The sequence below is a fragment of the Impatiens glandulifera genome, chromosome 8 (assembly GCF_907164915.1).
Source record: "Impatiens glandulifera chromosome 8, dImpGla2.1, whole genome shotgun sequence".
Lineage (NCBI taxonomy): Eukaryota > Viridiplantae > Streptophyta > Magnoliopsida > Ericales > Balsaminaceae > Impatiens > Impatiens glandulifera.
This window is the reverse complement of record NC_061869.1, coordinates 18,752,729-18,768,194: the sequence shown is the minus strand read 5'-3', so window position 1 is coordinate 18,768,194 and position 15,466 is coordinate 18,752,729. Positions and strand designations below refer to the sequence as shown.

Here is a 15,466-nt window from a genome sequence, read left to right as displayed (position 1 = left end):
TCAAAAAGATCCATCCGAGACATCATTTTCTTCTCTTGGAGACTGATTGAAGAGCTCATGCTTTATTCGGCTAGATCAGAGAGCTAGCCTTGTAGGAGAATTATTTATGAGCAAATAATTTAAACTATTATATTAATTGTATTTGAATGACATTGGATATGATTTTGATAATTCAATTTAACATTTATTTTATTATTAAGTTTATTTATATATATATATATATATATATATATATATATATATATTATGTTACTAATTAATGTTGAATAGGTTGACCTTATTATTTTTTATAAACCATCTAATTTTTATATGAAAAAATATTTTTAAACATAAAATTTTTTAATTATACATTTTTTTTAAATTATTGTTAAATTTAGAAAGAAAAAAAAATTAGATATTATTTTTAGACTGATGGTTAAAGAAAAAAAATATTTATAACTTTTTAAGTTAAAAACTGATAATTACAAAAATTATCAGTGAATATATATATATATATATATATATATATATATATATATATATATATATATATATATATATATATATATATATATATATATATATATATATATATGAAACTAATGCAATAAGTGAAATAACAGAATATATTCACTAATAATTATTTGAAGTGAAAAAATTAAACTAATGGTTACTTAAAAAAAGTATTATTGTGCTTTAACTATGTGAATGTACTATAAAAATAATTTATTTTGATAAAATATAATATAGTAAAATTAAAATTAAATATTATATTTTTATATAAATAATTTAAATAATCCTAATCAAATCACAACTCATTTTAGTTCAATATATTTAAATATAAAATCAATTAAATCTAAAAGTGTAGAAAAGGCTTTTTTTTATATTTTGGGTAAATAATAAACTATAAACAGTTAATTAGGTATTTGTTTTAAATAAATCTAAACGATAGAGGAGGGTTATTTTAAAGGGAAATTTGATAAGATGGCCCTACTTATAGTCTTAATTCCAAAAAAGGTCCGTGTGCCTTCTAATGTTTGCAAAATGGATCTTTTTGCCCTGTGAAAAGTCTGTAATACCTCTCGCGCGCATGTTTTATCGCTCAATTACGAGAAATGTCATTCACACATTTTCATCTAAAAAGCGTGATTAACGCGTTTTAGATGAAAATGCGTGAATGGTATATTTCTCGCATTTGGTATTTCTCGCATTTGGTATTTCTCGCATTTAGTATTTCTCGTATTTGGTATATTTTTCGCATTTGATGTATTTCTCGCATTTGGTATATTTTTCACAAATGCATATTAGAAATCTCGATCCCACCACCGTTAGCATCTCCTCCAGCATCCTGAAAATGAAAGATTCGGCTTCGGTTCCACACAAGCTGAAGATCGCCCGGGTTAACATTAAATTGCCTATCACCATATCTGTCAGGGAGATGATTTCCGTTTTATAAGTGTTTTATAACTCTCTCCTTCATATTTCAAGTAATGTGCTAAATAAGCTTCGTCCAAATCATTTAAATTCGTATTTATAACATTCCGATCGTAGAACGGGGTCAGATTCGCCGGTAATGTCGTCGTGTCTCCGTCGGATCTGCAAAACCAAGCCCATCATTTCATGAACAATGTCGTGATCTTGCCATCGATCACGGCGTGATTTGAGGTGTAACCTATACAGAAATCGTTGTTTGGAAATATGGTGATCTGTAGGGACATCACGTCAGCCCGTTCGGGAGATACAGACAAGGTGGGAGGAAGGAGAAAAGGTTGTCTACTTGGCAAAGGTTCTCCTTGCTTGAGATGCGTTGGAAATCGACGGTGGTGGTGGCTTCGGCAACGGTGATGGAGACTGCATTGCCAGGGAAAAAGTGAAGAATTGGGATTTTTTCATCTTTGACCCAAGTGACGTTTTCGGCGAGGTGCGGATATGGGTTTAGGACGGTAGAGAGAGATTGTTTGAGTCGAGGAAGGATAGTCTAAGAGAAGCAGTGGAGTGAATATGGATATTGGAAGAAGAAAAGGCGACAACTTGGAGGATTTCTGAGCCATAAAAGATAAAAAAAAACGTAAGAGGAAGAGAATCTTTATGAATTGAATTTGGATCTCGTGGTGGTATCTTACAAATCTCAAGCACCTTCACTGATTGCGTACGTTCATCCATTGACACTTGAACAGATAAATATAGAAAAAGGGAGACTTATTAAGAAAATCACAAATGCAAGAAATACCAAATGCGAGAAATACATCAAATCCGAGAAATATATCAAATGCGAGAAATATATCATTCACGCATTTTCATGTAAAACGCGTCAATCAACTCACGCTTTTTAGATGAAAATGCGTGAATGACATATCTCGTAATTGAGCGGTAAAACAGGCGCACGAGGGGTTTTACAGACTTTTCGTAGGGCAAAAAGGCTCATTTTACAAACATTATCATGTGCGGGCCTTTTTTAGAATTAAGGGTATTATTATGGCCAGGGACAGTGCCGTGCATGGGCTAGGGTGGGCATCAGTCCCACCTAAATTAAAATCTTAAAATAAAACATTTTATATTTATATTTGACATATGACCTTTAGCCCATTTGGCTATGTAACTAAACTGTGAAGATGAAGTGAAGTGATCAATCCCGCCTCACCTATAATTTATTATATTTTAAAATATAATTTATCTATAAACTAATTCATAATTATATTATTTTAAATATCATTTTATTAAAATAATTATTATTAATATATTATTTTATACTAACAATATTTATAATAATACATAAATTTTAATTAATATATAAATAAGATTTATTTATATAAAAAATTATATAAAATAATGTAAATCATATAATAATATTATTTATTTTAAAATTATATTTATATAATAATTATATATTATTTTTTATTTATTATAATATAATTAATAATACAAATTATTTATAAGGGTAAAATATAAAAATTAAAATAATAATAGTGTTTTATATTTCTTAATTTTAAATTATTTCAAAATTTTATAAAAAAAAATATAAATTAATATTAATAAACAAGTTAAAATAGTTACATTGGTTTGATTCAGTATTTAAATACAGAATTTGATATCCCTGCTCAAGAACCTAACAAATCTCTTAGAATTGATATTGATATAAGTTCTCTTAAACTTGATCCATCATTACGTATTCCGATATGGAAATATCATTTTAATCAAAATGATGAAATTGGACGAGCTTATATCAAGATAGGGTCATATCAACCTATTAAGGATGAGTACCCGCCAACCAAATTTGGAAATCAAAATCGACAATTACAAAATCATTGGTTTAAGAAATTTACTTAGTTAGAATACTCTCCTTTGAAAGATGCTGCTTTTTGTTTCCCATGTTTCTTGTTTGAACATAAGCAACCCCAAAAACCTACATTTACAATAGATGAATTCAAATATTGAAAGCGAGTTAATGATGAGGATAGATGCTCTTTTGTTATGCATATAGGATGTAATATTTCACCACATAATAGGGCAGTTGAATATCTTGATAATATAATTAATATCCTTGTCATATTGGCAAAGTACTAAATGCATAGTCTTTAGATGAAAAACAAAATAACAGATTACGGTTTACAACAACTATTAAAAGCAGTCGGTGGCTCACTTTGCAAGCGTGTGCATTGAGAGAGCATGACGAGTCTCCATCTTCTAATAATCGTGGAAATTTTATTGAAAAAAAAGCGGAGCATAAAAGTTACATCTGAGATGGAAGTTGGAGTCAGCCTCAGGTAATTTTTCATTCTAGCTCTGCCCCTGAGTAGGGCTATTTCGTCAAATTTCCCATTTTAAAAACTAAAGTAAAGTTTAGGGATAAACTTTATAACTATGATAAATAAAAGATTGCTTTTTAAGTATTAGGAATTGGACAATTGGAAATACAAAAGAAGTTTAAAAATTTGAAAATCTAAATATTTTTGCAAGAATTCTTAAATTGTTCTTTATTATATATATCTTAATTTACTTTATTTTAATATTAAATAAGTATAAAAACTATTTCACACTAACTTTAATATTTAATATAGTTGGTTAAATATATATTTATTATTTTGTTTTTCAACTTTTAAAAATTGTTTTTATTTATTTTATTAAACTTTTTATATTCTAACTTTTTTATTTAATAATATTTTCTAAAATTAATATAATATTTTTTTAATAAACATATACATTTTTATTTAGTCATAATAGTATAATATTTTACATACAAAATTATAATTATACTAATATTATAAATTAAAATAATAAATATTTATTCATTATTTAAAATATAAGAAATGATTGAGGGAGAAAATTTGAGAGAGAATTTGAAAGAAAATGAAGTGACAAAATATGATTTCGTAAAAAAAATAACATATTTTATATCTCTTCTTTGTCTCCTCACTCTTTATTCTTTTTTTATCTTTCCCTCCTCAATTACATTCTCTATCTCTACTCTTAAAAAATATTTAAATATATATATATATATTACTAGATGTATGAATTTATTTATAGAAATAATAAATAATTTCAAAATATCAATACAAAATATAATAATTAATCATTTAATTTTAGAATGTTTAATTTATTTTAGTTATATTTTTTATTTTAATTATAATTGTAAACGTAAAAATTTGACTAATCCAATTTATAATAATATTTTAAATTTTTTAATTCAAAATAAATTAAAAAAGTGATTGAGATTAAATTAGGATTAATTAGTGATAATTAAATCTTGTTTAAAAAATAAATTAAAAATCCCAAAATATTTATTGTTAAAATATTGTATTTATTTTATCCAAATTAAAACTGAAAAGAATTGAAATAATTTAATTATGATTTTAAACATAAAATATGTGTAATTTATGACTTAATACAATTAAATAAATACTCAAAAATACCAAAAAAAATAAATTCAATTACATCATTTTTATTATGTTTTCAAAAATATTTTTGTGTATTAATTTAGTGAATAAAAATGTAAGAAAGATTAAAAATTCGATTTCAAATAACCCTTATATTAAAAGTAAAAATTGTTGATCTAGTCTGGCCGAAAATAAAGGACTTCATTGCATCTGAAATTTTATCCATCGGATCAGCGCTAGATTTTCATCCAGCGTCTAGAAAGACGACACGCATATCTATTGTAGCCAAGCACACGCGCGTCAGGGTCTACACCAGATCAACTAATGGGACATCAACCCCGTTAGCCGAAAATACCCAAATGTCACGAATCGCCAACGGATCTCAAACAACGCATTTCATTTAAATGAAACGACGTTGTTTAGACCATCTTCTCCGTTGAAAATCGCGAATGTCGGAGGCTCACGCTCGACGCCAACGACCTTCCTGAAACTGGATCTTCTTCGTTTCTCATCCTTATCCTCTCAAACTTCACCAACGTGCACGTCTCTCACTCGCCATCATTACCCCTAAGAATTGAAGTCAAAACTTATCTTAGAACTAGGCTGGAGAAGACAAAACAGAAACAAAGAAGAACTTTAGAAGCAAAATTCGATATGAATTCAGCTTCAAAACCGACCTAGCTCGAGTATTAATACTCTCTCTTTGTTTTCTTCCAATCAATCGATCAAAATCCAACAATTACAGCCTAATTGAAGATCTTCATCAAAGCTCCAACGACCTTTTTTTAAGAAATTGTTCTCGCGTTCTAAGCTTCAATCCAAAGTTTTGGAAAGCTTCATAAAGTTGAATAGAGTGTTCTCCAATCACTAGTAAGCTTCCAGATCATCTATAATTCAAGTTGTGATTCAAAATTGAATTTATTCAATTTTAACCGGGTTGATCTTATTTAGGGCTCAATTTATTCTTTCTATAGTCAAAATCAATCCTTAGGTGATTTTTAATCTTTCTGTTGAAAGAGGTTTCATCAATTCAACCACAATCAAAAAACCCAAATTTGATTTGAAAATCTGGAAATTTTGAATTTCGTGTTGTTGAACTTTTAAGCTTAAATTTTGATTCAAACAGTTGCCTAACATGTTACAAACATGTTAGAATGAATTTCAAATCATAAAACATGTATACCGATCATGTTTGATCGAACTGAAATTTTTGAAATAAAATGTTTAAATTTCAGTTTTAAAATTTGTTACAAAGCTCGATTGATGTTCTTGTTTTGGTCGTGTTTGATTATAAACATCATTTCGAAGCTGTTGGAACAAGAATTAGACAATGAGATGACCTAATTCAAAGTTCCCAAATTTTGAACCTAGAAATCGTTTTGAAAAATCAATCGTCTTAAGGCTCGATTGATTAGTTCTAGGATTAAGGGTTATGATCCCTACATCAAATGGAGTTGATAGCAACTTATAGATCAGATTTTCATGATCTGTATCAAAATATACGAACATGCAAATTCTTGACCAAATGAAGAACACTCAGTCCTCTTGGACTGAGTCTTATAAGAGCGAGGACTGAGAGGTAGGACCAAGAATCTTCGGTCCTAACCGAAACCTTAAGTCCGAGAAATTTGACCTAGGACTGAGACTCAGGACCGATGTTCTTGAGTCAGGATCGAGTCCTAGGACTGGTGTTCTTGAGCTAGGACCGAGAATCTTCGGTCTTGACCGAGACCTTAAGTTTGACCTATGACTAAGACCCAAGACCGATGTTCTTGAATCAGGATCGAGTCCTAGGACCGGTGTTCTTAAGCTAGGACCAAGAAATCCGACCGAGGATTTTTTACTTAAGACCGAGAAAATTGACCTAGGATCGAGACTCTTAGGTCCTAGGACCGAGAGGTCCAACCTTGGGACAGAACATCCCAAACCCATGACTGATGAATTCAGCCAAGGACCGAGAGCCATTTGCACCCTAACCTAGGGACCCCAGTCCCCCGACTGAGAATCCCGAATCCCGGTCAAGAGCTCCCTTAGTCAAGACCGAGCCCATCCGGTCTCCGGCCGATAAAAACGAACTCAAGCCCTAGGACTATAGTCTTAAGGCCTGTTTGGTTCCACTTTTCAAAACATAAATTTTTTTATAATTTTGAACCTCAATTCATTTTCAAATAATCCCGAAAGGTATGAAAATGATTTCAAAATATTTTTGGAATATTTCCAAAACAAATATTTTGATTAAGGCCCCGTTTGGTGTTTATTTCTAAACTCTAACTCCTTTTTTATAATATCTTTTAGGTTTTTTACCCCAATCTTTTACAACACTCAATTGCAGGTATTCACTTTCAAATAATTTTGTACAATTATTTACGTAATCCTAACTTATCCTTGTTTAGACCCCGGACCACTAATTTAAACAAATAAATGTTATAAATAAATATTTTTCTAGCCGAACTTTTAAAAAATAAAACTAATTTCAACGAGCGTAGAGGATATAACACAAAAGTCCTTTTCTGAGCGTAACCAAATAACAAAGCCTTATAGAAACTCTAGCATAAAGTATGTTTATATACATACATTTTACTAATTGTTTTTAATCATTTGGCGACTCTATTTTTAAATAAATAATATTTACTTAAATTAATTATGTTTGATTATATAAATTGGATTTCAAATAAAATTGTCATTTGATTATAACAAATTCCTAAATTATTAAAATTTGAATAAAATTTATTATTTTTTACATGTACCAATATTAGCAAAAAAAAAATTAAATAATATTTTATTTTAAAAGATATCTGACACGTAAACCAAAGTTGAAAGGATCGAATTCCGAGTTACCCCGGATTCTCGGTATTGCCACATGATATCTGACACGTGCTAAGCTGTGGACTAAAGATTTTTCAGAGAATATGTAACCATTTAAAATAAATAAATATATATAAAAATATATTGTATTAAATACATTAATTAGCTTAACATGTGTAATATTATAAATTAACAATAAATATATTATAATGATATTTGCATTAATGTTCTAAATCTATAATATATATAAATAGATTGATAAATATGATTAATACTTGTAATATATATATTAAAATTGTTATATTTTATTTTTAATTTATTATATTATATCTAAAATGAAATTTTAAATAATTAATATATTTAATATATATACATGTAAACTATTAATTATTTTTATAAATATGTATAAAAATAAATTCATAAAATATAATAAATAATACTTTAACATATTTTAAATGGTTGATAAATATGTATTATTTTAATTTATAATTTTTTATTTTTTATAAATAATACTTTAACATAGAAAAATAGTGTTTCTTGTCCTCCTCTTCCTCCTCGATGTATCCGTCAAAATTGATGAGGAAGCAAATCACAGTGGATTCATTTGATCAAGTTCTTACTTCTACCATTAGAAGGTGAGCTTCGCTGCATCTAATTATACAAATTCCCCGATCGAAGTATGGAGATACTGTCGCCGCCGCGCTGCCAGGGAATTTCATATCATCAAACATTGAGTTTTTCAGAAATAGATAAGTCTCTTTCGTTCTGTACAAGGCGGAGAAAACGAATAGTAGTAGAAGTAGTTCAATGTTTTAGGATTGGATGTTCGTTGGGTCATCAGGGTTTAAAACCACGACCTTTACCATTACCTCCATTACCCAGATCTTCAACAATCGACATTGATGAACAGGTGAACAAATCTGAATCTGTCCCAAATGAAACTCAGTCATGGAAATCAGGTCCAGCGGTATGTGCGCAAATAGAGAAATCAGTTCTTCACAAAAGGTATCTCGAAGCACTTGAATTGTTTGAATTACTTGAATGTGATGATTATTATGATGTTGAGAGCAGTACTTATGATGCAATGGTAAGTGCTTGCATTGAGACGAGATCAATCAGGGGGGTGAAAAGGGTTTATAATCATATGAATGTTTGTGGTTACGATCCAGATCAGTATATGAGTAATAGGGTATTACTTATGCATGTGAAATGTGGGATGATGATTGATGCACGGAAACTGTTCGATGAAATGCCTGTGAGGAATTTAGTTTCATGGAACACAATTATAGGAGGGTTAGTGGATTCAGGAAACTACATGGAAGCATTTCATTTGTTCCTAACTATGTGGAATGATTTTTCTGAAGCTGGTGCTCGTACTTTCGCCACTATGATCAAAGCGTCTGCTGGAATAGGAATCATTTTCGTCGGAAAACAATTCCACGCGTGTTCTTTGAAATCGGGCTTCGGAAATGATATATTTATATCATGTTCTTTGATCGACATGTATGGGAAGACCGGAAGTATAGAAGATGCTCGATGTGTCTTCAACGAGATGCAAGAGAAGACGACGGTCAGTTGGAATTCGATCATCGCGGGATATGCTCTTCACGGCTATAGCGAAGAGGCTTTGGAAATGTACTACGAAATGAAGGATTCCGGCGCTAAAATGGACCATTTCACGTTCTCGATAATTATAAGAGTTTGCACTAGGTTAGCCTCGTTAGAACACGCAAGACAAGCCCATGCGGGTCTCGTTCGACATGGTTTCAGTCTAGACACGGTCGCGAGCACAACTCTCGTGGATTTCTATAGCAAATGGGGAAGAATCGAAGACGCTAGAAACGTGTTTGAGAAAATGCCAAGAAAGAACGTTATATCGTGGAACGCATTAATCGCAGGTTATGGTAACCACGGTCGTGGAATCGAAGCAGTCGACCTTTTTAGACGAATGGTTCGCGAAGGAAACCAACCGAACCACGTGACTTTCCTTGCAGTTTTATCGGCTTGTAGCTACTCAGGGTTATCGAAGCTGGGATGGGAGATCTTCGAATCGATGTCAGAAACCCACAGAGTCAAGCCTCGCCCGATGCACTACGCGTGTATGATCGAGCTCTTAGGTCGGGAAGGGTTTCTCGAGGAAGCTTTCGATTTCATATCGGAAGCCCCGTTTAACCCAACTGTGAACATGTGGGCGGCTTTGTTAACTGCTTGTAGAGTAAAGAAAGATTTGGTTCTTGGGAAAATAGCAGCCGAGAGGATATATGGAATGGAGCCCGAGAAGCTTGGAAACTACGTAGTGCTCTTGAACATATACAATAGTCTCGGTTTGCTAAGGGAAGCTGCGGATGTAGTCAAGACATTGAAACGAAAGGGTATCGAGATGCATCGTGCAAGTACCTGGATTGAAGTGAAGAAAGAGCAACATGTTTTTCATTCAGGAGACAAGTCTCATTATCAGACGAAAGAGATATACAAGAAAGTTGAAGAGTTGGTTTCGATGATCACGAGAAAACACGGTTATGTTGCGGAGAATACGTTCTTGCTTCCGGATGTTGACGAGAAAGAGGAGAAAATGGTGTTCTATCATAGCGAGAAATTAGCTATTGGTTTTGGGTTGATAAACACGGGTAAGACAACCGCATTACAGTTGGTGCAAAGTCATCGGATTTGCGTGGATTGTCATAGCGCGGTTAAGTTGATAAGTGATGTTGTTGAAAGGGAGATTGTTGTTCGAGATGCTAGTAGATTTCATCGGTTTAAGAATGGTTTTTGTTCTTGTGGAGATTATTGGTGAACCAGAAAGAAAAAGGAGAATTGGTTGCCATTTGAATTGCTTTTATGTTATTGGTTTGTTTGTTAGATGCTTAATTAGAACTTGGTAAAGAAATATGATAGAGACCATTTTAGAAAATTTTGAGTTGTATTTCTATTGTATTAGAAATCTATAAATTTGTAATATTTGTTTTGTTTGGATTTGTTTTTTTGGGTAGAGACAAATAATAATGCACATTTAGGGATGACATTTTTAATGTCTTTAAAAATATTGGTTTGACCAGGATGTTATTTGTGTTTCTTTTTTGAAATACTAATATCACGAATAATATAATTTTAATTTATATTATTAATTTCACAATATGCACACTTATATATTTATAATTTTGATATAGGAAAAATAATAAATATTTAATTTATAAGAGTATACATATTATAAAATAATTTAACTAAAAAAGATTTTTATATAGATAAAATATCTTTTCGTTTATAGTTAACCTACAAAAATTTCATAAACCCAATTTCTCTCAGGGTTCCGAATCGGATGATATCATCCGATTCGGGAATATTAAGTTCAATCCAACTTCATCACATCACCAAACTCGAGATTTTCGTTGCTATGCCCGTTCATAAAAAAAATGAGAAACACTTGTAAAAAAAAAAAATTTCAAAAACACAATTAATATTTTACATATTATAATATTTGCCAATTAATTTTCTTAATATTATTATATATGTTTTATTAGAAGAATAAATCTAACCATTTTAAATTAATTTAGTCATAAACAAATTTAATTTAGATAAAAAAAAATAGTATGCATTACGTCTTTATAAACATAAACCGTTAGATAACAATGATATCATTGACACAAGTGATATTTTCATCTTAATAAACCGACTCAAGTAGAAAGAAAGTTCCCCGATGATTCTGCAATATGTTATTTGGCGCTATACTTTAACCATAGTGATATGAATTATAAAATTGGTCATCATTCGAAAACGTACAAACATGTTAATGCTTAAATCAAATTGTAATAAGGGTAACATAAGAAACATCTGAGTACGTACCCTGATTGAATTCAAGTATTTTAAATCGAGTTTGAAGTTGGGATAGAAATTTGTGCGAAAATCCAAACCTAAATACCCAACTATATTAATATTAAAAATAAAATATATTTTTTTTATTAAAACTTCATTTAATATTTCATTATCACATCATTACAAACATCACACTAAATACATCAGTTATTTTACTTCAAACCTTCATAGTTTAAGTAACAACTTCATAGCTGAGGTAACAACAAAGAAAGTAATCGGATATGGTAGTTTACCCGGCAGGTAGAGAACTCATTACCATCCCTAGTTGTGGTGCCTCTGAGACCTCACATATAAATTATATTCAGATTCTTCGGTAGTATTTAAATGAATAATGTGTTTTGACCTTCTGTTTAATGTTAGTGATGAGATGACTATAAAAAATTAAGATATAATTCAAGACCACATTTATAGCCCCCACTTTCATTGAAGACAATTAGTAGAAACTAAATCAAGACCTTTGGATGCATCTTGTCAGAACAGTCACTACTCAATAGTCTATGATCATAAAAATCTCACCAAGTTTTTACAATGAGAAATGAAGTAATTAATCATCACACTAGGAATAAATATTTGGATTAGATGCAAATTCACATTCTAATGGAGGAGAAATGTAGAACAAGTTTGGAGCTAGACCAACTAATTTGCCAGTTAATTTGGGGTTTAGGATAGGTTACTGGATTCCATCCATAGACGATAGAATGATTCAATGTTTATAGACAATCAACATAAATCAGAACCTAATGATAAACATACAGAAAATTGAATGTTGTTAGAGATGAGTGAGTTAAAAGGGAAAACATGAGCACCTTGGATAAGTTAAGTATCAAAATGGTTACAACAAAATTCATGATTAAAAAACTCATAAGCCCCCCAATAGTTCCAACGAAAATCATGACATATTTTCTTGTTTTAAAATCCAGATCAAATTAGACACAACTCACATAACCATTTACCAAACAAACAAACTATGTCAGCCTATCAATACACTACTTCAAGAGACAGATTCATGTAAATCTTATGAATGTAGTAATTAAGCAACTAATATGACAACTATTCAAGTTGGTGAAACCATCAGGAAAATCTCAAAGACCTCTAGCTAAAGAAAGCTTATTTCATTTCTTCAGTGCCACATGCCATAACATGTTTGAGTCAGCTAAGTTTGGGAAGTATAAAAATGACAGAAGTTTGCCCTTAAGCATATCAAAAGACAAAAGAAATAGGAAAATAAATCACAAAAAGAGCACATCATAAAATGAACTCTTACATCCTTCAAGATTCTTGAGACCACAATTTGTCGTCATCATCTTTTCCAACTGCTGCAAAAATTGGAGTATCAACAAAACTAGCAAGTAATCTATGCAACCAATTCAATTCAGGACCCAAATCTAATCATTTACATGAAATAAAATACCATGAGTTCTAATGAATCAAAATCCCAGCACTAAAACAATAACAGACTAGACTGACTTTCTTTATCATAATGCAAAAGCCTTCACAACATCAACAGACAATTTCGGAAGCAGTTAAGAACAGACAACACAAGTTCAATTGTATGTATTAGTGATTTTATGTGTATGAGAGATAGTATGTATATAGGGCTAAGAACTATATCCTTGTTCTATTCATCAAAAATAAATAAATAGCAATGTTTATCAAAAGACATGTATTAGCTTCATTCCGCCAAAACAGAAAGAAGAAACCATCAGCACACACAAGCCTTGTCGTAAACTGTGAGGACGACAACAAAACACAGTAGATGAGGAGAAAGAAGAACCGATTCTTATAATCGAGATCATCATCTAGAAAATAATCTTTATATCAAATTAAGAGAGAACACTATAATTCGAATCACGATCCAAAGATCCATCTTATACCAAACTAGAATAAAAATAACAATTTCGATTTTAACTTTGGAGATTTTCCAATGGGATCACGATTGTACCAGATATTTGTGACAAAATATCAGCTTTCAAATAGGCTCATTATCTATAAAAGGATTAGATACATAATAGGGGAAGGCAATTGAAATGAAATCTCTTCTTAGTGAAATTACAATCACTCTTAATCATATCTTATCTTCTTTTCTTAACTATATTTCTCCAACTTTTACCTATCTCTCTATTCTCTTCTACCAATTCCCTATACATCTATCAATGTCTCTAGATTGGTTGAGCAAATTCAACGATTTTAAGATGTCTAGAAATGAGACTTCGATCCTGACAACAACAACAACAACAAAAGTGTTTGGCTAATTGAAACCCCATAGGACAAGATTACACCTTTGAGGTCAATGACAGCTTAAGATTGATATAAATAAGATCCATTTCCAAAAGACATACAAGAAAACAATCTGTAATCACAGAAACAAGAAAAGGGTTTGCTTCAAGCATCAGAAAGATTCATCAAACCATACACTTGACATTATATGGTTTATTCAGTAAATACAAATTCATAAAAGAAAAAAAAGAGAAAATCAGCAAATTTTGTCCAATTTGGTTGATGAAAACGAAGAATTCTTATTGAACCTGAAGGGAGATACTGCGGAACTAAATATTCGCAGTTTTGGGGATCAAGGGGATTGAGCCGCCCTGTGTCTGGGTCTGCTTGAGTTTAGCCTCTTTTTCACGGATCTTCTGCATCTGGAGCATCCTTTCCATGACAAGCTCGTATTCGCACTTCTCGTAGGTGTGACGCTCGTTCTCGCACTTCCAAGGAAGGTAGAACTCTGCTTGCCTGCACTTATTAAGAGGGATGAGAAGATGGGCACACTGGTCTCTATAAGCAAGAGGGACCTTCGCTTCTGCCATCTCCGCCTGAGTCGCAATCATCTTCTTCGATGAACCTGGCACTTCCATCTTCTCTCTTGCTTCTCAATTCCAATGTCTCGTTCTCTCTCTATGGAATTTCACTGTTAGATTTAGGTTAAAATAAACTAGTGTTATATACCTCTAAAAACTAAAAACAATCCCTTTTTTTTATTTTGTGAAAAAACAAAACAATATTATAAAAAAAAAATATTATTTTATCAAAATTAATGTTGATAAATGATAACAGTCATTATATATAAAAAAATTGTCAATAATATTTATTTCGGTGGGTCAATTTTAGTTTGGATGTAGAGCTACTTTAATGTTAAATTGTAACAATTTTAAACCTCGATATTTAAGTGATATTTATAGATAAATAAAAATTTCGTATTTCATTATCGAATTTCAACGTAGTTAAAGTTTTAACTACAGAATTTCAGAGAATCAGTAGTCAAAACTCTCTACACGCAGAAACTCAAGTAGTTAAATTAATGATATAAATTTTTTATTTATTTGTTTATAAATATCGTGTAAATAATAAATTAATCGCATTTAAAATTGTTAAAGATAAAATCTAATTTAGTATAACTTTAAGTCTAAGTAGCCACAAATTACAAGATTTAAAATAAAATATCCTAAATTTCAATTTTATCCGAATAAGAATTCTCAAGACAATTTAAATTATTTATGTTTATTTATTATCTCCTTTCATCTTAAGTCAGATAAGGTTGAAAATCAAATTTGTGATATTTAATATAAAACAATTTTTATCCCTTAAATTAGTTATTATTTACTATTTAGATGATATATAGATAATTATTTTATACATTTCAATTATATAAAATTTAATATTAATTTTTTATGTTAAAAGTAATTGCAACTAACATTTTAAGAATAGTTGTATGAGTTTGATTGATGTTGAATTATTTAAGATTTATTTTAAAGATATTTGATAAACAAATATTTAGTAATTTGAGTTTTTAATTGAATTATTATAATATTTTTAATAAAAAAAAAACCCATAAAAACCATCAAATAATTCCAATATTAACATTTTCAATATTTAACATGAATGCTTCAAATAGTCTATTATATAATATGAAGTATAAAAAAAATATATATATTATTGCT

General features: G+C 30.3%; 2 protein-coding genes and 1 pseudogene across 2 annotated transcripts; 1 reads left to right on the top strand and 2 right to left on the bottom strand.

The window, feature by feature from the left end:
• Positions 1–1,409: 1,409 nt before the first annotated feature.
• Positions 1,410–2,142, bottom strand: LOC124913127 (annotated as a pseudogene).
• Positions 2,143–8,226: 6,084 nt separating this feature from the next.
• LOC124912320 (pentatricopeptide repeat-containing protein At5g50390, chloroplastic) lies at positions 8,227–10,581 on the top strand. The gene has a single exon (XM_047452917.1). The coding sequence runs from the start codon at positions 8,338–8,340 to the stop codon at positions 10,450–10,452; it is 2,115 nt and encodes a 704-aa protein (XP_047308873.1). The 5' UTR covers positions 8,227–8,337; the 3' UTR covers positions 10,453–10,581.
• A 3,302-nt stretch (positions 10,582–13,883) lies between these two features.
• LOC124911687 (NADH dehydrogenase [ubiquinone] 1 beta subcomplex subunit 7) lies at positions 13,884–14,444 on the bottom strand. Its single transcript, XM_047452197.1, has one exon. It carries the CDS (start codon positions 14,381–14,383, stop codon positions 14,075–14,077), a length of 309 nt encoding a protein of 102 aa, XP_047308153.1. The 5' UTR covers positions 14,384–14,444; the 3' UTR covers positions 13,884–14,074.
• Between the last annotated feature and the right edge of the window lie 1,022 nt (positions 14,445–15,466).